Source organism: Dama dama, chromosome 27 (assembly GCF_033118175.1).
Source record: "Dama dama isolate Ldn47 chromosome 27, ASM3311817v1, whole genome shotgun sequence".
Taxonomy (NCBI): domain Eukaryota; kingdom Metazoa; phylum Chordata; class Mammalia; order Artiodactyla; family Cervidae; genus Dama; species Dama dama.
The window spans coordinates 57432596-57459110 of record NC_083707.1 but is presented as its reverse complement, the minus strand read 5'-3'; the positions used below and the strand labels follow the sequence as shown (position 1 = coordinate 57459110).

Here is a 26515-nt window from a genome sequence, read left to right as displayed (position 1 = left end):
TCATCCCAACTCCTGACTTTCAGGATTGTGTTCGGACAAACTAAGGAAAACTGTCGATAGGGGCTGTTTTTCTGCTTCCCTTTTCCATTTGGTCCAAGGCTGGGGGAGGGCTCCAGGGTGTTACTAAGGTTTGCCTAGTCCCTGCAGAGAGAGGGGCTTCAGGCAGAAGCCCTGACAATAGAGGGGGCTCTTCAAAGGCCCCTGGGCTCCATGAGGCTCCTAGCCATGCTTGAGGGTGAGTCAAAGATACTTGCCCAGCCCAGCGTGGGGACCAGTCAGCCTGTAGAGGTGAGCAAAATCTGAAGGGCTGAAGTGACTGAGGGCCTGCTTAGTGAGAGATTTGTTCCCTACTTGTCCCCCGAACCCCACACGTGGCCAGGGAGGTGAGATTGGCACCAGAGGGGAGAAGATGGTGGGAACACGTTACTCACACGTATGAGCAGTTACGTGTGAGTCTTTAAACCACCATGAGCACAAATACCATCTAAGCAATTTTTTTGCCTTAGCTCCAAATCAGTGCGTGGAGTCCCAGATAAAAAGTCTTTCCTCCCATGACTGCAACTTTCTAGGAGCTTCTTAGTGAATCATTCTTTTCCTTTCTGTCTACAAGGAGAAAGGCAGTTTTTTGACTGCTCCATCAAAAGATTCCTTAATTTCTAATCTGCACGACACCCCTCCCTGCTCCCACCCTGCCTTTGAGTCCCTGAATCTTTAAAGTACAGGTGTTTAAACTTAACCCTCTGGCGGCATACTTGAACTTCACAGCCCTGTCAGCTGGACCACCCCCACCTTTGGTGCCTGGTTCCCCCTGGTGCAACTATCCTGGTGTCTTCTGGAGGTGGAGGTTGTACGGGGAACCTCATCTGTCATGGATAAATAAGACACCTCTTTCCACTCAGAACAGGTGGCTTCCATTCACACCTAAAGAAGACTGAGGCCAACACACCAGGTCATTAGCAGTGAAGAAGAGTGAGTTTAATGGAAAGAGCATATCAACAAGGGCTTCCCAGCTGACTCAGCGGTAAAGAATCCACCTGCTAATGCAGGAGACCTGGGTTTGGAAGATCCCCTGCAGAAGGCAGTGGCACCCCACTCCAGTATTCTTGCTTGGGAAATCCCGTGGACAGAGGAACCTGGCGGGATTTCCATGGGGTCACAAAAAGAGTTGGATATGACTTAGCAACTAAACATTAATGAAAGCACGGGACCCTCAGGCGGGTTAATAGGTAGATCAGTGTCTCGTCAGAAGTAGAGAACCAGACTCTGAAGGGACGAACGCTCCCTGCCTCTGTCAGCAAAGGGACATGGAACTAAGCGACTGGATGTCTAGTCCATTGCCCTGTCTTTTGAGTGCCTGCTATGAGCCTTGCTCCATAATAAGACTAACCCTGTCCTCCTCTCATGGATCTCACTGTCCAGGGAACTTTTGTTTCTCCTTGAAGAGGCTATCTCTGAATCTGATGGGGTAACTTACTGCGGGCTTAGGTAATGGTTCCCTCCTAGATCTGTACTCTTTCAGGGGATATTTCCTGTTTAGCCAGAAGCTAAACCTAAGGACATAACAGCTGTCCTGCTGCTTACCTGAAATACAAGGCCTAATAAGGGACGCTTCAAACCCTAGTCCTGCATTTTCTCATTTTTGGTGATGGCCAGCCATGACAGGCATCCTGCCTATATGTTGACGTTCAGATTTTCCAAGTGCCAAATTAACACCCATGTACACTTTGAAGCTTCGCTGAATAGGCAAGTAGTGTAGCAACCATGTGACAAGTATTTCCTGTTTCTAAAGCTTACAAGAACTGGCTTCGTACCAAATATTGTCAGGGCAGAACGGTAACTGCTACTACTTTGGGTTTGGTTTTTGCTCACAGGTGCTAGAAACTGTAGAGAGATTGACTTGCATGCTCTCCTAGAACCTGACTTAAGGTTTCATTTTTCCCTCATTATTCAGTCCGAGATATGCAGAGAAGCTTCGGCCTGTGGGAAGCAAACACCACCACACCAAAAACCCACAGCTGGGATTCACTCCATGGCCTCTGGGAGGGCTGGGGGGAGGGGAATCGAGGGGTCCAAATGGGTCTGGAAGCTCCTAATTCTTTGCAAAACTTGGGGAGAGGAGGATACTTCTTGGGTGAAATAAACCAAAATTTCTCTCAACCCTAGTGAGGACTATTCAATTTAGAGGCTGTCAGCTGCTGGTCTTGCCTTGTGTGGCTGTGATGATTTTCATTGGCATGGACCCAGCTCTGTGACCCTCAGAACACTGAGGGACCAACTGGGGGCCCATATCCTGACACCATGCAGCCCCCCAAAAAAGATGGGGCACTTTGGTACATAGAGGAAGGAGAAGCAGTCGTGAGTGAAGCCAGACACGAGCTGGGAATTGGGGTGGGGGGGCGTTCTCCAGCCCACTCTCTCTCTCTCCCGATCCTCCCCCGGGGCCCTCACTGGCTCTTCTAGACTCAGTCTATGTATGTATGTGTCCTCTCCTCTAATCAACTCTCCTAGTTAAGGCAGATCTTAGAAGCCTTAAGAGTTGAAGGGAAAAACATGGTTTCAAGTGGAAGGTGAGGTTTAAGCCCCACTTCAACATTTGTATTGTTTCCATGGCAGCAGGTCATGGTACACCAAAGCGAACCGCGGGCCAAGAGATACACTCCAACCCTCTCATTTTACTGTGGAAGAAACCGCCTCAGAGCCAGTGACTTTGCCAGAACCATTGCCCATGAGGGAGTGCATCCAGGATAACACCTGGGTTTTCCGACGCCCTCTTGCTCCATCCGTCACCCCGCTCCCCTTTCCTCTCACTTCTTCAAGTGTCAGGCTGTTTGGCACATAGCAGAACACCCGTGTCCAGAGATGCTTGGTGGCATGCAAGAAAAATCACTAGCCTTCCCAACTCTGCTTTTGTTTGTGTGTATCCTAGTTGTGTATGTGAAGGGCTTCTTCCCCAGTGGCTGAGCGGTAAAGAATCCGCCTGCAATGCAGGAGCCGCAGGAGACGTGGGTTCAATCCCTGGGTCAGGAAGATCCCTGGGGTTGGGCGGGGGGGGTTGGGCATGGCAACCCACTCCAGTGTTCTTGCCTGGAGGATCCCATGGTCAGAGGAGCCTGGTATGGGCTACAGTCCATAGGGTTGCAAAGAATCAGATACAACTGAAGCAACTCAGCGCATGTGTATGTGAAAATCAAAGCTCTCTTCATCTCCCAACAAACTGTCAGATGCAGGAAAACAAAACTGTCCACGGGGAAGGAAGACAGTTGCTTTTCTGGGCCATTATGCTTTGGGAAGGACTGATGCTGAAGCTTGAAATTCCAATGCGAAGAACTGACTCATTTGAAAAGACCCTGATGCTGGGAAAGAGTGAAGGCGACAGGAGAAGGGGACGACAGAGGGATGAGATGGTTGGATGGCATCACCAACTCAATGGACAATGAGTGTGAGTGAACTCCAGGAGTTGGTGATGGACAGGGAGGCCTGACATGCTGCAGTCTGTGGGGTCGCAAACTGAACTGGTGCTTGGGGAGTTTACCACGAAATGGTCTCATGTGTTAGAATAACTAGTATATTTCTCTTTAACATGACCAGCCCTAAGTTCTAAAGGCACACATTTCTGTGTCATTTTGCAAACATTAAATGTTTTAATGTGTAAGTGCTTAGAGCAGTGCCTCCTGAGGGTGAAGGGCTACACAGGGCTCGGTGATGATCATTAGTGGTGGTGGTGCTGTTACTTCCATCACCTGAGGTGGGCAAAAACATAAGCTCCTGGCTTGTGCTCTGGCTCACAGCATGTTACCAGGCAAAGATTGCTCTGTGCAGAGCCCGTAAGCTCTAGGAAAGGGTGTGTGTACATCATGGAAACCCAGTCCTCTCCCAGGAAATCAAATTGGTATTTCAAAAACCTGACTTTCCCAAGAAATCGGGTAGGGTGGCAACCACAGCTGGCTGAAGATTTCCTGTCTCCAGGGGGGAGAGTCTGAAGGCAGGAGAAGCGACCGACAGAGGGATGAGATGGTTGGATGGCATCACCGACTCAATGGACGTGAACTTGAGTGAACTCTGGGGAGGACAGTGAAGGAGAGGGAAGCCCTAGTGTTCTGCAGGCCGCGGGGTTGCAGAGTCGGACATGATTGAGCAACTGAACAACAGCCAGGAGGATCTGGAAGGAAAACTGGTCAAGTGAAGAGGATGTTTCAGGACTGGAGATCTTATTTTTTGGCCATGCTGTGTGATTTGTGGGATCTTAGTTCCCCGACTGGGGAGCGAACCCTTGCCCTCAACAGTGAAAGCGTGGAGTCCTAACCACAGGACCACCAGAGGTTTCCCAGGATGGGGGATTTCAGATGTGGGGCCTCCACCTTGTGTCTTAACATTCACAGCCTTAAGCAACGCTCCTTTCTGGACATCCCAGCAACTCCTAAAAATAAACTCAAGTTCTTGAAATATTCTGGTTTGCCTTTAAGCTTTCTTTGGCTAGGGGACCCGGGCTATTTTCAGTTCCACGTCCCCAGGTGGTATGGATTTGATCTATCGAATGACAAATGACGCCGGGCCCATAGTGAGGGCTCAGCAGATAACTTGGGAAAGGTTAGCCGTGGGCGGGCGAGGCTGCAGCCAGCCAGGAGGCTGGGGAGTGGGGAAGCTCCCATTTAAAGATTCCTGGAACTGCAGGGGGAAACTGATGTGCAGACAGCTATTGGAGCATATGGGGCTACTTGTATCTAGTTCAGAAAAGGGGGAAGAACATTCAGGGAACGTCTAAAAAGAAAGAAAATTGTTCCCATGCCTGGGAGGACATGGCGGCCTATGGCAGGAATACCCAGCTGAAGCACAGATCTAAGGGGCTTAACTCTCCTGGCTCTGGGTGGGTGAACGTGGCCTTTCAGAACCATGGCCTCTCCTTTGATCTGTCTTCTCACATTTCCCTGTCCTCCCTCCCCCACCTCCGACTTCAAGTTCACCTTGCCCCAGGCCGTATTGATCCCCTGGCACTTTGACCAGCTACCCAGACATGCAGTCCAGGAGCCACACCCAATGCCCTTTTTGACACTGTCCTTCAAACTAATCCCTGCCTGAAGCTGCCCAGTGCCTGCTGAAGGGCTCCAGGTGAACCGAATGTGCCTTTTCTTTCATCTTTTAGACATATACTTTCCTCTAGCATCAGTTAGGAAAGCTTTCAGCTGCAGGTAATAGCATAACCAATGACCAGTGGCCGTAAACATAAGGACTCATTACACAAGAAGTTGGGGGTAGAAGGGACTCAGTGTTGATCCAGTGGCTCAAGGATAGCTGCCACCTCCCAAGTCCATCCTTTTTGCTCCACCAGCTATAGTGTGACTTTTCATTCTTGTGCTGGTTACCTCATGACTACAAGGTGATTATTGCCACACCAGGCATCACATCATCACAGGAAGAAGGAAGGGGTTAGGCAAGTTACCCACCATGTCTGTATTTTTATTACATAAGGAAAGCAAAACTTCCTTGAGAGTTCCTTATTGGAATTCCCCTTACTACTTAGCCAGAACTGACCCCTGGGCCCCCTCTAGCTACGCAGGAGACTGGGAGGATATGTGGTTTCCCAGCTTCCGTTAGTTGTAGGTGGCAAGGGAGAAAAGGGGGTTGCACATGCTGTTAGTCACCCAGCAGTGTCTACCTTATCTGCCCACTCTAAACCAGTAGAGGAGTCTCCTGTGACTGCACTACAAGTGTCCCAGAATTATCTAAGAATTGATATGGAAGTCAGCACCCTCTGGTTTTTGCACTGCAGGAATCTTCAAGTGAAAGAGGATTCAGTGATGACTTTTCCACTCCTGGAACAGAACTGTTTAAATTCCATCCATTTGGCCATTAGCACAACTCGTCAAGAATTGCTATTCATCTTTCCCCCTGTACATCTTGTCTCTTCAGCTGGATTATAAGCTATCTGAGAAGAGGGATCTTATCTCATACCATCTTCTATTGTTAGTTACTCAAATTAGCGTGCCCTTTGTTGCATCCAGGACACACCCACTAATGAAGATAACCCCCAAACATCATGGGGTGAGTGAAGAGACTACACACCTTCCATGGAATCAACCAGAGACACACCTAGGAGGCCGAATTTTTTGGAAAGGCCAACAGATGGAAACAATGTGGTTATAGAATCTGGAACGTTGGCTAGAGATGGGATTGGAGACTATTGTGCAAGCAGGGTGTAAGTTTTCAAGCTTCTTTTAAAACCAGTTTGGAGGTGTTACTAAGTTTGGTCTACCCATCCCCCTCCTTGTATTCATTCATGTTCATTCATTCCACAATAGAGGCCCTACTATGTGTGCCAAGGTTCTGAAAATTCAAAGAACACATTCCTACTCTTAGAGCTTGTGAGGAAGCTGATAAGTAAGCAGTCATAAGAAGCGGGACCATTATAGTCTCACACTCGATGTGTCTCAGCAGCTCAGAAGTTCTGGGTTTAGGTTAGGGGGCATTCCCAACCCTTGGGTGGGGTTTGCTTAATTTCTCTTGGCTAGAAAACCTGAGTTAGAAAGGGCTTTAGAATCAGCAGGGGCTTCCCTGGTGGTTGAGACAGTAAGGAATCTGCCTGAAATGCACAAGACCCAAGTTTGATAACTGGAGAAGGGAACGAGCACCCACTTCAATATTCTTGCTTGGAGAATTCTATGGGTAGAGGAGCCTGGTAGGCTAAAGTCCAGGAGGGTGTCAAAGACTCAGACATGACTGAGTGTCACTTCTTTACAGGTTTTAGAATCAGTCAGTCTTGGCTTAAAATCCGAGTTCTGTCACTGACCGTGGGACCCCGGGGCAGACTTCTGACCCCTGACCTCATGTGCCAGTTCTCAGTTACTGCCTCTCAGGTCTGGAAGCACCCTTCAATACATGCTTGGTGATCGGTTTCATTCTCCCACTTCTCCTTTAAGCACCACGTGAAGCTCACAGCAGAGGGCGGGGGAGGAGGAGGCTTCCTGTCTTTGCAGCATGAATTTTGGGGGTCGGGGAGACGGCTGCGTGCTCGTCCTGTAGAGCCGGCCGCAGCCACAGGACCCAGACCCTGGTCCGTCTGCGGCCTCGTAGCCTGGGCCTGGGTGTAACTGCCCTGCAGCCCTCTCTACTCCGAAACCACACTCTGCACGGCCAGCCCTCCTGCCTGCACCAGCATGCACGCTCTCCCGACACAGGCCTCTGTCCTTCCCTCTCACTGCCCCCGCCACATGTAGCCCGCCCGCCCACCCACTCTGAAGGCCTCTGCGCCTGCGGGTCCCTGACTCCCACTGACCACTGGTGCCCTGCCTACACACGGAAGGGTGTGGTGTATGCCTCGTCCAGCAATTCCAGACCAGCAAATTCTCTGCTACCTGGTGGCCCGATTACACCTTCCCCGGCTCGGTCTGTGCCCCTCGCGAGCGGTCCCTTCTCGGGGCTGTCCCTCCCTTAAGGCACCGTGGGCTGTTCCAAGATCTTGCAGCTCTTTCTCTACTGCTGTTAACAACTCTTGATACTCAGCATCCATCATCTAACCTGTGTGGTTTCTGTTTCCTGATTGGACCCAGGGTATTGACATCAGCGAAGAAGAGATGCTAGTGTCAGTATCTCGGATTTATTTTCCCTCTCGAATGAGAAAGCCGGCACAAAGCCTGCGGAGCACCGCTCCACCCCCGAGAGGCACCCTGTCTCCTGCTGCAGCCATGACTGTCTTTTCACAGAACGAGGGAAGCGAGTTTCAGTGGGTGCCAGGCACTCGACAGAATAGCGCTGACGTGCATGTGGTTAGCCTTGGAGGAAGAGACCGAGGGTCAGAGAGACTAACCGAGGTTACGTGGGGTCATGAGTGCAATATGGGATTAAGCTGAAGCCAGGGCTAGTCCTCTGAGTCCGCACACCACGCTGGGTTTCTGACGAGAGCCCTAAACCCTCATCCTCACCTGAAAAAACAATTTTCCTACATTAAGAACCACCTGAGTCTCCCTGCTCACTCCATGATGAGAAGAGCTGAGCAGCAGAATCGTTCGCTGGAGTTCTTTTGTAATGACTTAACTAAGAGATGATCTCCTGAGAGAAAGGTCTGACTCATTCGAAAGGTGTGAGCCTGTGGTTTCCCTTTCTCTGAGCTGGCCTCCGAGGAGCCTGACCTTGAAGCTGGTGCTGTGAGCCTCGCCAAGTGTGCATTGGGCTGTTAGAAGCGCCACTTTGAGGGAAAAATCCCACGGGTCACAACGTGGGCTAAATGGTTCACCAGCCGTGGGACCAGTTTGTATGGCCGGTTGCTTGAACCTAACTTCCCAAAGGCCAACAGACCTTGTTACATTCACGGATGCTTCTCCGGTCCCTAGAACAGCTTGATATATAGTAAGTGCTCAGTAAATATTCAAGTGGATGAATTTTACATGGTCAAGGATTTGCCATATTTCTTTACCTATGGGGCTTCACTAGGCTATTTTAAAGTAGGATTTTGTTTTAAAAGGTAGAGGAGGGAGGAACATGAGTATGTGGTAGTAAGTAGGAACATGACTCTTCCATACATCAAGGCATGACACATGGTTATAACATGCCAGTGACCAAACCACCCTAGTCAAAGCTTGCTTTTCCTGTGTTTCATCTTTTCCAGGCATTAGCCTCTTAGCTATCAGCCTATAACTCTGATAACGCTAGGGAAAGTATGGTAACATCCCAGTAAACAACATACTGGGTTTTTAAACCGGAGCCCTTTGGAAAAAATTGCCCAGTGCCTGGCAGGGAATTCTACACATGGCATCTAGTCCATCCATAAATGTCTGGCACTGATGTTGTGATGATGGCAAGATCTTAAAATAAAGGGCTGACATAGGTGGTGGAAACTCCAGCAGGGGAGGAATGCTCAGAAGAGGGTCTTGGTGTTTTTAATCAGATAATCTCCCTACACATCTCAAATCATGACCGGGAAGCTGCCCACGCTTTCTATGCATAATCATTCAGAAGGTGTGTGCTATAGCTCACAGAAACTGAACCAAATTACTCAATGAAAAAAACACGCTACATGTTATAGATGTCATAGAGGGAAAACCATGAACACAGACTCCTGGACACTTCAAAAAAACCTTGCTTGCTTACTGGAAATGATTTCTTCTCCCACTTCCATTCTATCACGATGGAAAATATATAGACCGTTTCTTTTTAGAAACCCAGGATGTGAGCCAGCAGTGGCCCTGCTTGTGGTTAGTCTCTTAAAACAGTTGTCCCAAAAACAAGCAGACGAAAGCCCGAAATCTTTCAAATTTAGAGGTTTAATGGGCGTGAAGTTGGGCAGATCTGACTCAGCTGGTGTGTGCTGGTGTTCTACTGATTCCTTCAAGTGTTTACGGAGCCCCTGCTAGGTGACAACCCGTGTCCTGTGTCTCGGCGTAGAGTGGGTGCTCCCTGCAGTGGACCCTTCGCCTGTCGTGTGTTCCCATCACCTGGGATTCTTTCTAACACACCGGAGTGAGAGTCACTCAGCCCAACACTTGGGGACCCCATGGACTATACAGTCCATGGAATTCTCCAGTCTAGAATACTGGAGTGGGTAGCCTTTCCCTTCTTCAGGGGATCTTCCCAACCCAGGGATCAAACCCAGGGTCTCCCGCATTGGAGGCAGATTCTTTACCAGCTGAGCCACAAGAATACTGGAGTGGATAGCCTATCACTCCTCCAGCGGATCTTCCCGACCCAGGAATTGAACCTGGCCTTCTGCATTGCAGGCGGAATCTTTACCAACTGAGCTGTCAGGGAAGCCCAACACATTGGAGGTGTGCGTTTAAATGTTTGTTGACTTGAATGGTTCTAGCACCCATGGAATTCATAACACAGGAAGATATGCAGAATTTCTTGTTCAGTTATGCAGAATTTCTTGTTCAGTTAGCACTTCTAACCAATAAAATCTGAGTTTTAAATGAAAATTTAACTTAAGGTAGCCTTAAGGCAGGAAAAGATGAATCACCAGTGGGCAGCAAGCAGCATTTCAAGACTTTTTAACCTACCTGGGGCAGGAATGATGGGCAGTGCCAAAGACCAAACATAACGCCACTGCCTCACTAGAGGTGGGTTCAAGGACACACCTCCTCAGTAATCAACCAGCAAGCTGGCCTCAGGGGACAAAGATTGCTCTTTTGTGGCAGGGGGCATGCGTAGACCTACAGCTGATTCACGCTGATGTTTGGTAGAAACCAACACAAGACTGTAAAGCAATTATCCTTCAATTAAAAATCTAAAAATTGCTCTTTGCTACTTTATAGACACTGCATGTCTTATGGTCATATGAAATTTCCTTCTGAAAAGATTCACATGAACTCTTGTGACCTAATCAAAGGTTTAGCAAATAATTTAACGTAAATTCCATGTTAGAAGGGAAAAAAAAATCAAATGATTGTCAGGTGGCCTTTTACTGATAATGGGGAATTTGAGGATCCCTTGCAATATAGAGTTGCATTTCTTCAAGATGTCTCACGACTAGAGAGTTCGGGAAATTACTGTTTAGATCTCAATTATTCCTTCTACTCTCATTGTTACTAGAGTCATCGAGGATTAACACTCTTGGGATTGCAATTAAGCCCTATTGTGGATCTCCCAGGAACAATTCTATTAATATCACTTTTCATCTTCTAGGTGCAAATTCAGGAAACATTCAGGGAGCGAATCTGTCTCAGCCACATGCCAGCTTTCTCGGAGCCTACTGGGGAGGAGTCTGCTTTTCCTGGGACCACAACAGAGTCCCTCCCCAACTTAGGAGGGATCGACAAAGAAAGTGCATCATTGGCCGAACACCTGGAGGTAGAAGACTGTACCCAAGGGTCACAGAATGAAGAAAACCAAGATGACAACACGCTCGGACGTCCTTGGGGAGACCTGGGACGTGCGCTGAGCATCCCAGAAACAAACAGTGAAGCCATGTCCCCCTGTGAGCTGTCGGGGCCTCCCCCCCAGCCCCGGGCTGCCCCGGTGTCCCCTGAATTTGCACATACTGTCCCTGCCCTGGAAACTGTGTGCGCTGGGCCAGGGGATGGAGTAGCCGAGTGTGGAACGGAGCGTCTTGAAGCAGGTGACCAAGAAGCATGTGATACCGTGGACTCTCTGGTTGGAGCCCCAGTCGGTAAATATTTGCCTCAAGAAATCTGCTCCCTGGACCTAGAGCTGGCAGGTCAAAGCAAACCACCTGATTTATGTCCTCCCGATGACAAGACTCTGGACGTTCTTCCTCAGACACGAGGTCCTGAGTCTCCCCAGACTGCGTGCGGGGACAGTGATGAGAGAACCTCTCCCGACTCCCCTCTTTTCATCAGCACTTTCACCTGGAACATCTCACAAAAAGCCAGTAAATGTGCCACCGGGGAGAATCTAGCCGTCATAGAGGGTTCCACCTCCACATCGGCCTCCATAGTAAAGGCTGGCCAGGAGAGGCTGAGCCCCAGCCACCCAGGGGGCCTTGAGGAAAGACGGCCTCTATCTCCAGAGAGCAACTCTTCCGTTTGCGCTAAAGAAGGCGGTGATGAGAACTCGAGCCCCGGTGCCCCGGACTCGGCAGACATACCGGCAGGTCATAGTTCAGCAGCGAAGTTTCCTCAGGAGAAGCCCACAACACTAATTGCTAATGTTGAGTGTTCTGAGGTGACTGGGGAGAAGGACACATGCGCTGTTTCCGTTGCCCCGAAAGGCCACCCACCCAGATACCTCGCAGTTTCAGTTGCTGGGGACAGCCACGCGGGCGGCCCTGAGGAGAGTTCACCTCGGGCACCAGGTGGAAACACTTCTCAACTTCCTTCCAATGTACCGTTGGCTCATGTTGTTAATGGTTCCACAATCAACTCTTCAAGAGAGCTGGGTCACATGGCTCCCAGTGGACCCGGAATCCATGTCCAAGTTCCTCAGCTCCCAGAGGGAGAGGGTTTCTGTAGCAGTTCCCCTCTTCAGATTGATAACCTGTCTAGAAAGAAGAGCCAGACCGGGCCCAGAGCAGACACTAGGACCCTTGGAGAGAATTTCCAAGAAAAAGGAAGTGAAACAACACAGAGTGTCCAGCAGGGTTCTTCTGACGATAATTTCCAAGAAATTTTGCCCACGACGTCTGTCGGACAAGCGGAAACAAACCTGGTGCCCTTGGACTGCTCATCAGCCTCCACGGAGGGAGGAAGGCAGAACTCGGGCTTGGGGACTCATGTGCCTGTGATGGCTGAATCTACAGCGAAAGATGACAGTCGGCCTCTGAGCCACGGTCCCCCTCTCGCTAACGTCCTTCTGGACGAGTCTAAAGAGAGCAGTCCAGGATATTGGGAAGGGGGTAAAAAGCTGAAGATCATAACTCTAGAGGCTTCTGTTTCAGAAACCTGGCCACTGGGACAACCGACAGATTCTGGGCTCAAGGGGATGGACGCTGGTCTCATTCCTGACAGGATCCGGGCGATTCCTGATGTTCTAAAGGCGGGTGCTGCCGTGCCTAAACCGGGCCCCTCTAAGACAGCATCAGCCTGCAGTCCTCAGGCAGAGGATGGCTCAGCAATTGCTAATATCCGAAAAATCCATAAAAGGGAAGACCGAGCTGTTCGTGCAAGTTGGAGTTGTCTTTCCTCCCAGTATTTGAGCCAACGCAGATTCTTGGAGTCATCCGTGGACCCTGTAGAGGAAAAGAAAGTCTGTGTCACAGGCTTGCTCCCGGAGGCTTTCAGTACTGAAAGGAAGGAAAATGCTAACCGTGTGAGCCAAAACCCAGATGAAAACCGACTCGAGAGGGATCGCCCCGCCTTCTTTAAACAGCTCTTGTCCTGCCCTAACATCTTGGAGTCCTCTGTGGACCCCATCGATGAGCTGAGTGTGGGGTGGGCCAGGGTGGACCCACCAGAGCCTTCTGAGTCCACACTGGGGGCCATCGGAGTGGAGAATAAATTGAATGATGGTCACTTGGACCAGAGACTGGAAGTCCAACCTGCCATCTTGCAAGTTCCATGTCCCCAGCAAAGTGGGGAAACCTCTCCAAGTAAAAACAGCATCAACCAAAACCAAATGGACCGTGTGGGACGGGAGGCAGGACAAAGTCACCGTGACGGGGCGAAGCGGGACATGCGTTCTGCCATCTTGCCAGTCCCAGGCCCTGTGCGGGGTGGGGAGGCGATTCCAGGCGGATGCATCAGAAGCCACATACAGGAAGGCGGTGAGAGGCGCTCAGGAGGGCCTGGACGCAGTAAAAGCAACAGGGCAGCATTAGTTTCCCCCGCTTTAGCGCTCTCTAGCGGTCTTGCCAGGATGACCCCCCCATCTGTTGGAGCCAATACTCATAGCCTCACAGTTCAGAATCATGACCTCCGTGAGGAGGACTTTGTGGAGCCCAGAAACCACCAGCGTGCCTTTTCTGACTCAGAGGAAAGGGGAGCTGTGAAAAGTGAGTGGAAGCAAGTGTCCTCTTCCAGTGGTCTCACCCGGGGGCCTTTTACTTCATCTCCTGAAAGAAGAGGCATCACAGACTTTTCAAGAAGCCACAGAATTGAGGAACATAAGATAGAGGAGCCCCCCGTCGGGGAAACCAAACCCACAGGCACATCTGGTTCTCCAGCGGGGCCCCTGGCATCTGTTTCTGGAGAACGCGTGTCAGCGAAAGTTCCTAAGATGCTGCTGGACCCCTACCTACAGGGCTCCACCCTGGGCCACGGGAAGAAGTTGGGGGAGGAGAAGCTTGGCCCCGTGGCGGCCCAAGCTAGCAGTCCACCTCCGCCAGCAGTGATGAAGTCACATGAGGTCAAGGAGAAGCAAAAAACCCCAGGAAGTGGACACTTAGCCGAGGGGGTAAAGAAGAAAATTCTGTCCAGGGTGGCCGCCCTGAGGCTGAGATTGGAAGAGAAGGAGAACGTGAGAAAGAACTCGGTCTTTAAGAGTCCTAAGCCTGGAGCGGCGGGCTCATGCGCAGATGAGAAGGGAGAGCCCCACAGGCCGCCTTGCCAAGGCGAAGGGAGAGGTAGGGCTGTGCTGCTTCCTGCCAGAGTCTGGGCTTGTTGACCTTGATGGCAAGTTCGTGTGTCTTCCTGCGCCCGTGTAGTTAGGGTGCATGTCCACTGGGCAGGCATTGGAGACCGTGACCAAGTGGTCTGACGTGTAGGCCGGTGGCTGTCAAATGCGAGTGACCGTGGGTTCCCCTAGAGAGCTCGTTTAGACAGACTGCTCAGTTGTGTTCAACTCTTTGGGACTCCATGGACTATAGCCCTTCAGGCCTCTCTGTCCATGGGATTCTCGAGGCAAGAGTACTTGAGTGGGTTGCCAAGCCCTCCTCCAGGGGATCTTCCCAACCCAGGGATCGAACCCAGGTCTCCCACATTGCAGGCATTCTTTATCAGCTGAGCCACCAGGGAAGCCCATGAATACTGGAGTGGGTAGCCTATCCCTTCTCCAGGAGATCTTCCCGATGCAGGAATGGAACTGGGGTCTCCTGCATTGCAGGTGGATTCTTTAGCAGCTGAGCGACCTGGGAAACCCGTTAAGACTGGCTGGGCCCGACCTAGAGTTTCTGATTCAGGGAGAAAGTGCATTTCTACTGAGCTCCCAGGGGATCTACTGGGAGTACTACTGATACAGGCTTGCCTGAAGGTAGGCTTAACTGAGGGAGCGTGCGCTTAAGATGCTTCCTGTTTAATTATCCTTCAAAAAGTAAGCCAGAAAGAAAAACACCAATACAGTATACTAACACATATATATGGAACTTAGAAAGATGGTAATGATAACCCTATATGCAAGACAGAGACACAGATGTATAGAACAGACTTTTGGACTCTATGGAAGAAGGCGAGGGTGGGATGATCTGAGAGAACAACATCGAAACATGTATATTATCAAGTGTGAAACAGATCGCCAGTCCAGGTTGGATGCATGAGACAAGTGCTTGGGGCTGGTGCACTGGGAAGACCCAGAAGGATGGGATGGGGGAAGGAGGTGGGAGGGGGGTTCAGAATGGGGAACACATGTAAATCCATGGCTAATTCATGTCAATGTATGGCAAAAACCACTACAATATTGTAATTAGCCTCCAACTAATAAAAATAATTGGGGAAAAAATATCCTTCAAAAAACATTAAAGAAACAAGTATATTAGACTGCAGTAATCCAGGTGAGAGATGATGGTGGCTTGGACCGAGATGGTAGCAATGGATAGCCATGACTAGTGATGACATTCTGAAGGTATTTTGTAGGTAGGAACCACGGGCTCTGCTAACAGATTGTGGATGGAGGGTGTGAGAGAAAGAGAAGGCAAGGACGACTCCATGATGTTAGCCTGAATGACTGTTAAGTTACAGGATTGCTGTTTCCTAAAACAGGAAGACTGGAGGAGGAGCAAGTTTTGCTGTAAAAAAGGGAAGTTCTTTTGGGACCTGTTAAGTGTGTGGTTGTGTCAGGGTCCAGTGCTGAGGCCAGGAAAGGACCACAGTCTCAGCCATCAGGGACCCCGAGGTGGTCGTGTTCTGTTGGAGTGCCGTGAAATTCAGGGACTTTAGTAACTGGTATTAAGCTCATGCCATCTCTAACTTAGCCTCTGGAGGTCTTTGAGGCAGTGAATTTGTAATGCCTTGTTCCTTTGTTATTCACAAATGATTTGTACTCAGAGGGTTTCTCACATCATATAAAAGGGTTGAACTTTCAATCCCACTCTTACCCACATGGGCGTGTCCCCTTGGGTAGGTCATGATTTTAGTGGTGGTTTAGTCACTAAGTCATGTCCATCTCTTTTGCGACCCCGTGGACTGTAGCCCACCAGGCTCCTCTGTCCATAGGAATCTCCAGGCAAGAATAACGGAGTGGGTTGCCATTTCCTCCTCCAGGAGATCTGCCCGACCCAGGGATCAAACCCAAATCTCTTATGTGTCTTGTGTTGGCAGGAGGATTCTTTACCCCTGAGCCACCAAGGAGCTTGTTGATGCTTTTAATCCTGGAGGCCCTTAAAGAGGTGAATGGTGGTGTGGGAAAGTTTAAAAATGCTTTCTAGGGGGAAAACCAGACTCCAAAGTTTGGGAAACCAAGTTTGTTCAGAGCACAGTGTATCTAGAAGGTCTGAATGGGAGCTGAAGATTGCTGAGATGGGAGGGGGAGGTATTTGCTAGATTGAATCACTCCCACGGAAGAAGGTGTTGCAGACACAATGAGAGATATGTTCGACCTTTGGCACTTCAGCATCGGGAGCCGTTGAAAGGGAGAAGGTTGGAGTTAGGTTTAGAAGAGGAGAGGGACACTTCGGTTGTCCAAGTCCAGGTGTCTGACTTCTAATAGAACAGTTACATCTGAACCCACTTAGAGGCAACAACACGCGTTTTAAATTTTTTCTCATTTAGCTTTGGCTGTGCTGGGTCTCTGCTGTGAGTACTCCTCTCTAGTTGTGCTCCTCGGGCTTCTCCGTGCGGCGGCGTGTCTCGGTGCGGAGCGCGGGCATCAGCAGCCGTGGCCCACGGGCTTAGCTGCTCCCTGGCATCTTCCTGGACCAGGGACTGAACCTGTGTCTCCTGCATTGGCAGGCGGATAATCTTTAACACTGAGCCACCAGAGAAGCCAAAACACTGGAGTTTTGGTGAGAGGGAGGGAAAAGTGCTGTTTGGGAAGGAGATTTGAAGATGCCAGTTCTAAGAGATGAAGAGGTTTTGGTGCAGAGTGGAGAGAATATTTTCTGTCTCACACTTGCCGCTCTTCGCTGTGCTCACTGCAAAAGGCAGGGCAGGTCAAAGGTGGAGAAGACGGCTGGGGTGTGGGTGCAGGGAGGCTCTGTCCCCGGGACAGGCAGCTTGGGTGGAATCTGTCACGGTCCTCTGAGAAGAAATCTTTAGTGCATAGTGATTGGCTATATACTTTCTGCCCATAATGATGTCATTTCAAATAAAAGATTAAAAATTAAAAGCATCAACCAACGCAGCTAATTGGTACAATTAGACTGAACAGGATTTACAGAAAAACATTCAGGTACAATCTGGGAGTCTCCTTGTGACCATTTTTTCCATTAAAAGTGGCGTGGGTTTTCTTTCAAATTGAAGTATAAAACTTCTTTGCATCTCACCCTGCCCTTTGAGTCTGAAGTCCCCGGGGTCTCTGTTCCAGGTTTCAGACCCTCGGGGGCTCAGAGTCCTGGTAACTGCAGTCAGTTCTGCTTTGCTTGTGGGGGGGGGCGGAATTGCATCAACGCCAAACTCCATCCCATAACCCAAGATCTCGGCCACCTCTTTCCGAGCTCTTTCCCAAGAAACCTGGTAAAAGTCATAAGAGATGGCGGCGAGGTAACGCTGTGGCCCTCTAATGCCAGGGCGAGGCTCCTCTTAGCAGAGACCTCGCTCCCCATCCGCGTCAGAGGGGCTGCAGAAAAGAACTGCACCCGAAGCGACTTCCCGAAGAGGTATCCAACCTGTAGGTATCCAACCATACTCTAGTGATAATGCTTCAAAACATTTACAGAGAGTGGAAATGTGCTTTAAAAAATCAAGTGGTTTTAGCCCAGAGGCGGTGGGGGTGGTAATCATGTTTGGAATTGTCCGTCTCCGTGCGGGAGGACCAACCAGGTGCTGCTGGAGGGTTTGATCTCGAGCTGCTTGGCCTCCCCGGGCGCGAAGGGCTGCAGCCCCGGGAAGCACAGCCTTGGGGGCGGGGAGGAGTTAGGCCTGTGAGCGGGAGGTGGTGTGGTGTGAGGGATGACTTGGAAAGAGGACAGAGTAAACTTTGATACTCCAAGCTCAGTGCAGCCAGAGCTTTATAGTCACCAGGGGACTTCTCAATCCTTTGCCCTCAACACTTGGCCAGAACATACACAGAAGATAAACCCAGCTTCAGCTCTTTCATCTGTTTTGTCCCCCACCCATCCCACACAAAGGGGGGGGAGTCCCTCTCCCAAAGCCCCGTGGCCGCCTGACCAAGCCTCTCTCCGTGACCCTCATTCAGCTCTGCCGGCCACGTTATGCCTTGCCCTGAATCCCCTGCCCCGGTTTCTGTCTTCAGCACCCACAGCCGGCTGTGGACAGGGCTGGCAGACTTAGGAACACTTAGGTGTCAGGAAATCATGAAGGGTCCTGGAGGAAATATGTCCCGGGGGGGGCGATGGGTGTGGTCAAGACCCTGGACAGATCTTGACAGCGGGGGTCAGGGCACCTGCACGGTGGCCAGCTCGGGCCATATGAAGCGAGATGGGTTTTGTCATCCGTAGGACTCGGATCCCATCTTTCAGTATATCTCATCTTTCTCCCGTAATATCGTTAGTGCCCAGAGATACTCTCTAATGGAAGAATTCCTGAGCATCCTATATTACTTCCTGGGAAGAAAAATAAGCTTTTAAATACGTTACATAGCCAAGCTAAGTCTGTTGCGAAGAGAGGGGAGGCAACATTTAACACATTGCCCTGTTGCCTGAGATTCCACTGCTGTGAAATCGTCAGGCAGCCTCCGTGTTGATGACTTTTGGCTGTGGATTATATAACATAACCAAAGCTGTGGAACTTGGCATGTAACAGGCCAACCCCACGTGTCCAGTAACCTCACTACCTGCCCTGCTGTCCTGGCCACTGTGGGTGTTAGCCGCCGTCCTCTGGTCTGTGCTGCCGCCCAGCGGCTACCCTGAGTAATTATACTTACCTGCTGTGCCAAGCTCTCCTCGCTGATTGGTTTTTTCCAAGATCACAATTCCCTGAGAGGGGTGGATATTAATACACACTGTTGTCGCTGAGTCGTGTGTCTGATTCTGCTGTCCCGTGGTCTGTAACCCACCAGGCTCCTCTGTCCTTGGGATTTCCCAGGCAAGAATACCGGAGTGGGTTGCCATTTCCTTCTCCAGGGGATCTTCCCCACCCAGGGATTAAACTCGTGTCCTCCTGCATTGGCAGGCAATTCTTTACTGCTGAGCCCTCAGGAAAGCCCATTAACATTCCTACTCCTGTTATAATTCCTAAAAACATTAAGGATTAGAAGTTTACTGCTAAAAACAGTTTCAGCAAAAATAGAATAACTGGAATGTCTGGAATGAATTAGATAATCTACCTTCAGACATACATGATCATCCATGATTTTTAAAAGGTGATGTTCAAAGAACCCTGAATGTCACCTAACCCCAGGTAGTTGTGTCTGTTTTGCTCCTGTTTGATTCAGGTAGACAGTTCTAATGAAATTGATAGCGGACGTCCCGGAAATCCATTAGGATATCTTCAGCAAAGACAACTGAGCAAGGAGCAAGGTGGACGAATATTCAACAAATAACTTGGTTGTTTTTTAAGAAAAATACTCGTCCGGCTGTGCTGGGTCTTAGTTGCACCATGTGGAAGCTGCTTGTGTCCTGCAGGGACCTTTTGTTGTGGTACGTGGTCCGCTAACTGTGGCTCGAGGGCCCATTGCCCCTCAGCATGTGGGGTCCTCCCGGACCGGGGATCGAACCTGTGTCTCCTGCATTGGCAGGCTTCATTCCTAACCACTGGACCCCCAGGGAAGACCCCTGCACATCACTCACTATTGAGATGCCTTTTGCGCCTGGGGCTTAGCCGTGCTGCTTGGCTGGTCCGCATTTCATTCTGCTCCCCAGTCCCCAGTTCTGCCTTTGACCTGGCTGTCCTCTCGCAGCATCTTTGTTTGGCTGGGTTCTGTCGACAGCTGTCCTTCCCATCCTCTTTTTTTTTTTTTTTTTAAATGTCAAGTTATGTTTCACTTTGTGCATTGCAGAGCTCAAGGAATTTTAGGTAGCAAAAAGGGGGGCTTTTAAGAGTTTATATCCAAATTATACTGGCTGTCTTTAATAAATTTACAAAATCAGAAACCCTGACAAATATAGTTCATCCTCTTAAGAGGTTGCGGCATCTTCAGATAAAGCCCAAGGGTCTTTTAGCATTTGTTTAGTGGTAAATAGACTCTACAATTGCTTCATCTTCTTTGATTTCTAAGAGCAGAGAAGAAATTTCCAAAATGGAGTCTTCATTTCTTCCATAGTCATTATTTCTAGGGCGTACGCGATTTCTCCCAAACTAGGAGCAACACTGTTTTGACTGGTGGCACATGTCAAAATTAGAAAAAAAAAATCCTAATGATCACGGAAGAGTCACTTTGTTTCACATTAAAGTAGATGTATTTCAGAGGGCAGTGTTTAATAGGCAGCCAATCCACATTGCCTGGCAGGTAGGCTTAACTACATCAAGACCTTTTCAAAAGTATCCTTAACATTTTCAAAGCAAATTCTTTGTGTCTGCTCTGAGCAGGCCAAGGTGGGAGGGCTGGAAAGGGAGTTAGACTGACTTGTTCGTTTCCTGTCTGCTTAGGAAAGTGACATCTCCCTTCAGACACTAAGGTTTCCTCATCAATTGATGGAGGGTAATAATAATGATCTCGGTCTCCTGGCTTTGTTGAGAGAATTAAATGTGAGAAAACAGGAAAGTCTAAAAGCTCTTCTGCACTTCTGATAAGAACACCGACCTACAAGCCTTCTCCTTTCCAGCTCCAGTATTACTGAAAAAGATCCAAGCTGAGATGTCCCCTGACCACTCTGGAAATGTAAAATTGAGCTGCCAGTTTGCAGAGATTCATGAAGATTCTACCATCTCGTGGACAAAAGACTCAAGATCAATAGCCCAAGTGCAGAGAAGGTGCGTTATCTGCCCTGGCTACTTTTCACAATTATTTATTTCACAACGTGGTTCTAAAGGAAAATAGTAAGTCATAGGAAATAAAACAAGGTTGAGGCAGAATTCCACACCCACAGTGTCCAAGAAGAGAGACAGAGGAGAGATATCTGGACAGGGGAGAGGGCAGAGGGTTCGCGCCCTGCCGCAGCCGCACGCACCCCTTTTGTCCTGGAAAAGCAGGGGAACCTGTCAATCATCTGCTAGTCTTAAGTTCTGTGGTCCCAAGATTAAAGAGCTCTCCTGTCTGCTGTGCAACTTGCTGTCCTCATAAATTCCCATTAACCTGGCAAAAAGCTCAGACGAAGCTAAGAAGGTAAATCAAAAGGAAAAAACAATCTGAGGTTATGGAAAAGTGGCATCTCCCAAGGGTGGAGAGCCGCCATCCCTAAGATGGGAATACCAGTTTCTATCTGGGGCCCCAGGTTTATTAGAGGAGATGAGGAGGGGGGAGGTGAGTAAGCGCATCGTTGCCGAGAATCCCCTGGGTAGAGTGACCCGCCCTAAAGCCCCTCTCTAGCAGTAAACACTCGCTCAAGTGAACTGGTGAATCAGGGTTTGTCACACAAAGGAAGTGACAGAAACAGATCCTTCTAGGAACAGATCCCCTGGTTCGATGGAAACCAGTCTAACTTAACCCTCACGAGCCTCTGCCAAGAGAGATCCCAGTTCAGCTCCCCAAGTGTTCTTAACTCTCTAGTCTTGTCACAAGTCAGCTGAAAGTATCAGTCACTCAGCTGTGTCCAACTCTTTGCAACCCCATGGACCGTAGCCTCCCAGGCTCCTCTGTCCATGGAATTCTCCAGGCAAGAATGGAGTGGGTTGCCCTTTCCTTTTCCATAAAAAGTGAGGCAAATCAGTTTTCTGTATAATTAAATGTCTGCTTGGAACACATCTTTGTAAACTGCTCCAGATGCAGCTAGGAAGACTTGAACTCTAGTTTCGTTTCTATAGAAACATCACTCCAGAAAAATCCAAATGGGCTATGGTTGTAATAAAGCTGCTTTGCCTATAAGTGCAACTTCAGAGCGATGATGCTTTCCTACGTCCATGTTCCCCCACTGCAGAGCAGGAGACAACTCCATGGTGAGCCTGGCCATCCTTCAAGCCGGTCAGAAGGACCAGGGCCTCTATTACTGCTGCATCAGGAACAGTTATGGGAAAGTGACCGCTGAGTTTAACCTCACCGCCGAAGGTAAACCTCAGCTTTGCCATTTCCAGTGAAAACCGCTAGCTCTTGCCAGCTCAGGGCAGCTCATTGGTACTGAAGGCTTTCTCTTCTGTCTTCTAGTTCTCAAACAGCTCTCAAGTCACCCAGATGTTAAAGGTAAGCGAATCTGAGCTGAACGTCAGCGGAAGTGGGTGCATCCTAAACCCTGAGACAGAGCCTCTAGAGACGAAGGCAGAAGCAGTTCCCATCAGCTCTTCTGACCAAGGAGAAGAGGGCTCAGGAATGCCTGGGAAAACGAGGATAACTCATAAACTGTTTCAACCTAATTGTGGGGCCTACGATAAATGGGTTAGGCTACAGGTGTCCAGCCTGAGTTAATAAGATCAGACTGTAGCTGTGCAGTTGTTGGGACCATGTGGTGGTGGGGGGTGGGGGTGGGGGTGGGTTGGGGTTTAAGTTTCTCTGAAGCACCAGCCATGCATCCAGCTCATCTCCATGGGATTTTTCAGCCTCTGGCACTTTCATGGTATATTTTGGTTCTGCTTTTTTTTTTTTTTTTCCCCCTTTTCAACTGGACTAGCAGTTAGACTAGCTGAGCAGATTTTCAGAGAGTCAGATGTCTGGGAGAATGAGTCCATTCATTTGCATCTCAGTAGAAGTGAGAGGTGGACTTTTGTGCTTTCCTATGGACTAGTGCACCGCTGGTGTAGCAGCAAAGCTAACAGCTGCCCCAGGACCCAGGCTGACTTGGGGCCACCTGCCGAGTCGGTGCTGGTCGTGTGTCTCATGGGGACAGTTGCCCACTGCACTCGGTCACTTGCTGGCCAGTTTCTCTCAGCCTGCCTGGGGGGCGGGGAGGCCCTGATTTGTAGGTTTCTAGCCTCCATGATGCAGACACTTGCCGTGGCCAAGTTCACACTGCCAGTCTGTACTATGTGTACTAATTTTTTTTTCCCCTAAGGCAACTAAAATCCTGAGATCTTTGAAAATAAGCCAGTACAGATGATCAGGATGCAGTAACATCTAGTAATTAAAGACAAAGGGCTGGGATCTCAACTTAAATGGTCTATTAAATGTTGCATTTTGTCCAAAACAGACTTAAACGCAAATGCCTCACAAACCATTCAAACGCTGCAAACCTGTGTGTCATATGCTTGTGTAATTTTATAATCCTTTCCCTACATCTGTCTCCATCCCCCTGAAGTCTAAATATGCAAAAGAATGTCCTTTTCTCCTATCAGAAAAATGACCTTCAGAAGTTCTGTCTCCTAAGCTGCTTAGCACCAGTGGGCATTCCCCATCGCAGATTCTTGCTCCGACCTCGTGAATTTAGGTTTGCAGAGACTCGTTTCTCCAGGCTTTGACCAGTCAGGAATGAGACCCTCGTGGGGATGAGATACTGGTCTCTGCAACTGTAGCATTGTGACTCCATCGGGCAGGAGTCTAGACCCTGAAGACATCACCTTCTCCATGTGACCGGGGGTCCAATTTCTATGGCTGGGGAGGTCATACCTTCCTCTGCCTCCTGTGCGCCTTCCGATGAAGAAGCTTCAAGTGACTTCATCTGGAGGAATCTCCCCTAGACACCTTATTTAAATCTCCAGAAGAGGCACATATAATTTCACAAGTTGCTCTCTAACTAAAAATCTAATAAAACCAAGCTGGTGGGAGAGCCCAAAATGAATGACTCAGAGCTAGAACAACTTAATGATGGCATACAGGGCTTCAGAGAAGTTCTAAGATGCATCTTATATTTTCTCCTGGCTAACTAGACATTTGTGGAAATTACGGACAGGATTATTGAGGATGGTGGAGTTCGTGCCTGTCACCTATTTTTTCTTATGGGAAATTGCTCATCCCCACCCTTGTATAGTAAGGCACAAAAAGGTTTTCCTTCCTATTACGAAGCATAAAGTCTGGAACAACTTTTGTCTCTAGTTAATTAAATTTGAATTTTAAAATACACCAGCTTTTAACTTTCAAGAATAATTGAAGTTTGAAAACTTTTGGCATCTTTGAAGGAAAACAATGTGGTCATTATAGCTCACATTTATTGGGCTCTGGTATATATATATAACATTTCCTATGTTCTTCAGAGCTCCTGGGGGCAAAATTGTTAATTTAAACTGATTGTTTAACTAGAATTAAGATTTGGGTTATATAAAAAGCACTCCATTTTGTTACCTAATCTTAAAATTTAACTTAAACCATACTCTGCTCAAGTTTTTTTTTTTTTTTTTTTTTTTTCCCTTCTGGTTCTATTACTTAGGATGAAATCCATAATACAACTGTCTCTTCTAAAATTTATTTGGGAAAATAGGACATTGCCTACCTGTCTGTCTTTTCCTCTGAATCTAGTCTAAAAACTCCAGATAGGTTCCTCTGCAGGAGACTTCTGTTAGCATTTGTAAAAACTCTTGGAACATCTTCTTGAAGACTTTTCACTGACACCTTTATCCATTATTTTATTTGAAAATCCCCTACCTGCCCCCTTTCTGACAATCAATACCATTTAAGAATAGTAAATCTTTTCCTTATACTTTTCATTGCTAACATTGGTAATAGACTGCCCTTAAAATATGATTTGGAAATTTTTTCAAAGAAGAAATATTTCACTATTCCAAATGGTAAAGTGGAATTTTCATATGACTTGCAATGTCTATTTTTTAAGCATTCAGAAAGATAAGTTTTCATCTTTGGAGGAGCAGAGGGCTTTTAAAATCTGAATCTTATTTCATTGAAAGTCATCTTCTCTCAGCCAATCAGAAGTCTCAGTTGGTCATCTCTAGTTTAAAGTGAAGTATTCTGATTGAATCCATTGTCATCTGAAACACATGCAGAAATCAACTCAAGTGCTAGAAAACTTTTCACAAAGAGATCCAAGATGATTCTACCATGTTTCAGCTTCTCTTCAGAGGGAACTCTTTTTTTTTTTTTTTCTTGTTTTGGGTTATACCTGCCAATTTCTTTAATCTACCACAGGCATTAAGAGGCAGTAATACCTGCAAGCAAACAAAATTGGGTCTTGGGGAGGCAAAAACCTTACTTTTGTTCATAAAGCACAGATGTACACACAGTGCATAAGCAGATACAGAGCACCTCCTAGGCACTCACATTTTATGTGAAGCAATGGGGCGGGGGGAGGCTAAAAAGAATCCTTGCAGGGAGGCAATAATGAAAACAGGAAACTGGGAAACATTGAGCTAGCAGATCTCACTGTCCGTTCTTGCTCCCTCTTGCACATTTCGCTCATCTTTTCCACTTGCCTTTAATCACCTGGCCTGATCCTGTTCACACTTTCTAGGCCTGTCCACAGTCCTTTTTCTTGCCCCTCTGGCCTCCTAGTCCCCTAGGGGCCTGGCCTTGCTCTGTACCCGCAGTGACCAGCTCCCCCATCTCCCCGGCAAGCTCTGCCTCTGCTGGGAGTCCAGCGTGGTTCCCACTCCCAGCGTCTGTGGGTCAGCCTTGTCCTTCGCTGTGCCTGTGTGGGGATGCTCGTCAGCCAACGAGCTGGGCTGGGGGATGTTTCTGTGCAACGGAAGCTGTGTTGCGTTCTAGTGTATGAAGAGATTGAATTCAGCCAGCTCATCTTCCGAGAGGACTTCCTCCGTGACAGCTACTTCGGGGGTCGCCTGCATGGCCAGATCGCCACGGAGGAGCTGCACTTCGGGGAGGGCGTCCACCGGAGAGCTTTCCGCAGCAAAGTGCTGCGTGGGCTCACGCCGGTCTTCAAGCCCGGCCATGCCTGCGTGCTCAAGGTGCACAACGCCGTCGCCTACGGGACCAGAAACAACGACGAACTCATCCAGAGGAACTACAGGCTCGCCGCGCAGGTGGGTCCGCCCGCCCTGCCGGGGGCTGCTCGAGGTGGGAGACGGACCCAGATAACCCGAGATCAGAGTCCAACTCGGAGTTTGATGCGAGCGTCGCCAGAAAGGGGGGTCTTTCTCCATGGTTACTAGACCAAGGCCAAAAGCTAGAAATCAAACCTTGGTTTTGGCTCCGTGATTTCTTGGCCTCCTGCCAGCTGGTCGGGACTTGCCTGAGTCCGGAGGGGCCTCGCCAGTTTCTACCTGGGCTGGGATCACTTCCAGAAAGGCTTCCTAGGAAGCCCCATCAAATCCCGGGGCTTTGAATCTACCTGGACACAGAATGATATGGGGAGTGGGGTGTCTAAGCGACCTTAGATGCCAGGATTCCCATGGACTGCAGCCCACCAGGCTCCTCTGTCCGTGGAATTCTCCAGGCAAGCATACCGGAGTGGGGTTTGCCATTTCCTTCCCCAGGGAAGGACAGCCAAAGTCAAGGGTAATTTCTGGAGGCTTCTGGTTTCTTTCAGGGAAGAGGAAGGGGGGCTGGGGTACAGTCCGAAGGGTCAGCGTTGGTCCTGTTTCCTGCATTCCTGAGTCATGCTCAGTGTCCGCCCATGAGCTATGGAGGAAGAGGGAGCCGAGTCTAAGTTCCTTCCTGTGTCACCGAGTTGTAGTACCCTTGAGGCAAGAGGGGAGCGGGGGGAACACAGGCTTCTCCCCTGCATCAGCGGCCCCTCCCCAGCACCCCCAGCCGAGTCCGTGAATTTCACTCGATGCCAGGCCTGGCCGCGCTTTCAGGAGAGCTGGGTGTAGCTCTTTCACAAACCAGGGGCCCTTAAATTTTTTAACCCGTAAAATGAATGGGCCAAACTCAGGTCTCCTGGGTGCTCTCAAGCATCATCCATCCGCAGTTATCTCAGACGTGGCGATGG

General features: G+C 49.1%; 1 protein-coding gene across 1 annotated transcript in view; it reads left to right on the top strand.

The window, feature by feature from the left end:
• The window catches only part of ALPK2 (alpha kinase 2), a 113081-nt gene that overhangs the window by 61058 nt on the left and 25508 nt on the right, over positions 1 to 26515 (top strand). Inside the window, exons 4-8 of the mRNA XM_061130920.1 lie at positions 10612 to 13945; positions 20417 to 20564; positions 21668 to 21795; positions 21892 to 21927; positions 25330 to 25604. Coding sequence (XP_060986903.1) covers positions 10612 to 13945; positions 20417 to 20564; positions 21668 to 21795; positions 21892 to 21927; positions 25330 to 25604 — 3921 coding nt within the window. The remainder of the gene's footprint in view (positions 1 to 10611; positions 13946 to 20416; positions 20565 to 21667; positions 21796 to 21891; positions 21928 to 25329; positions 25605 to 26515) is intronic.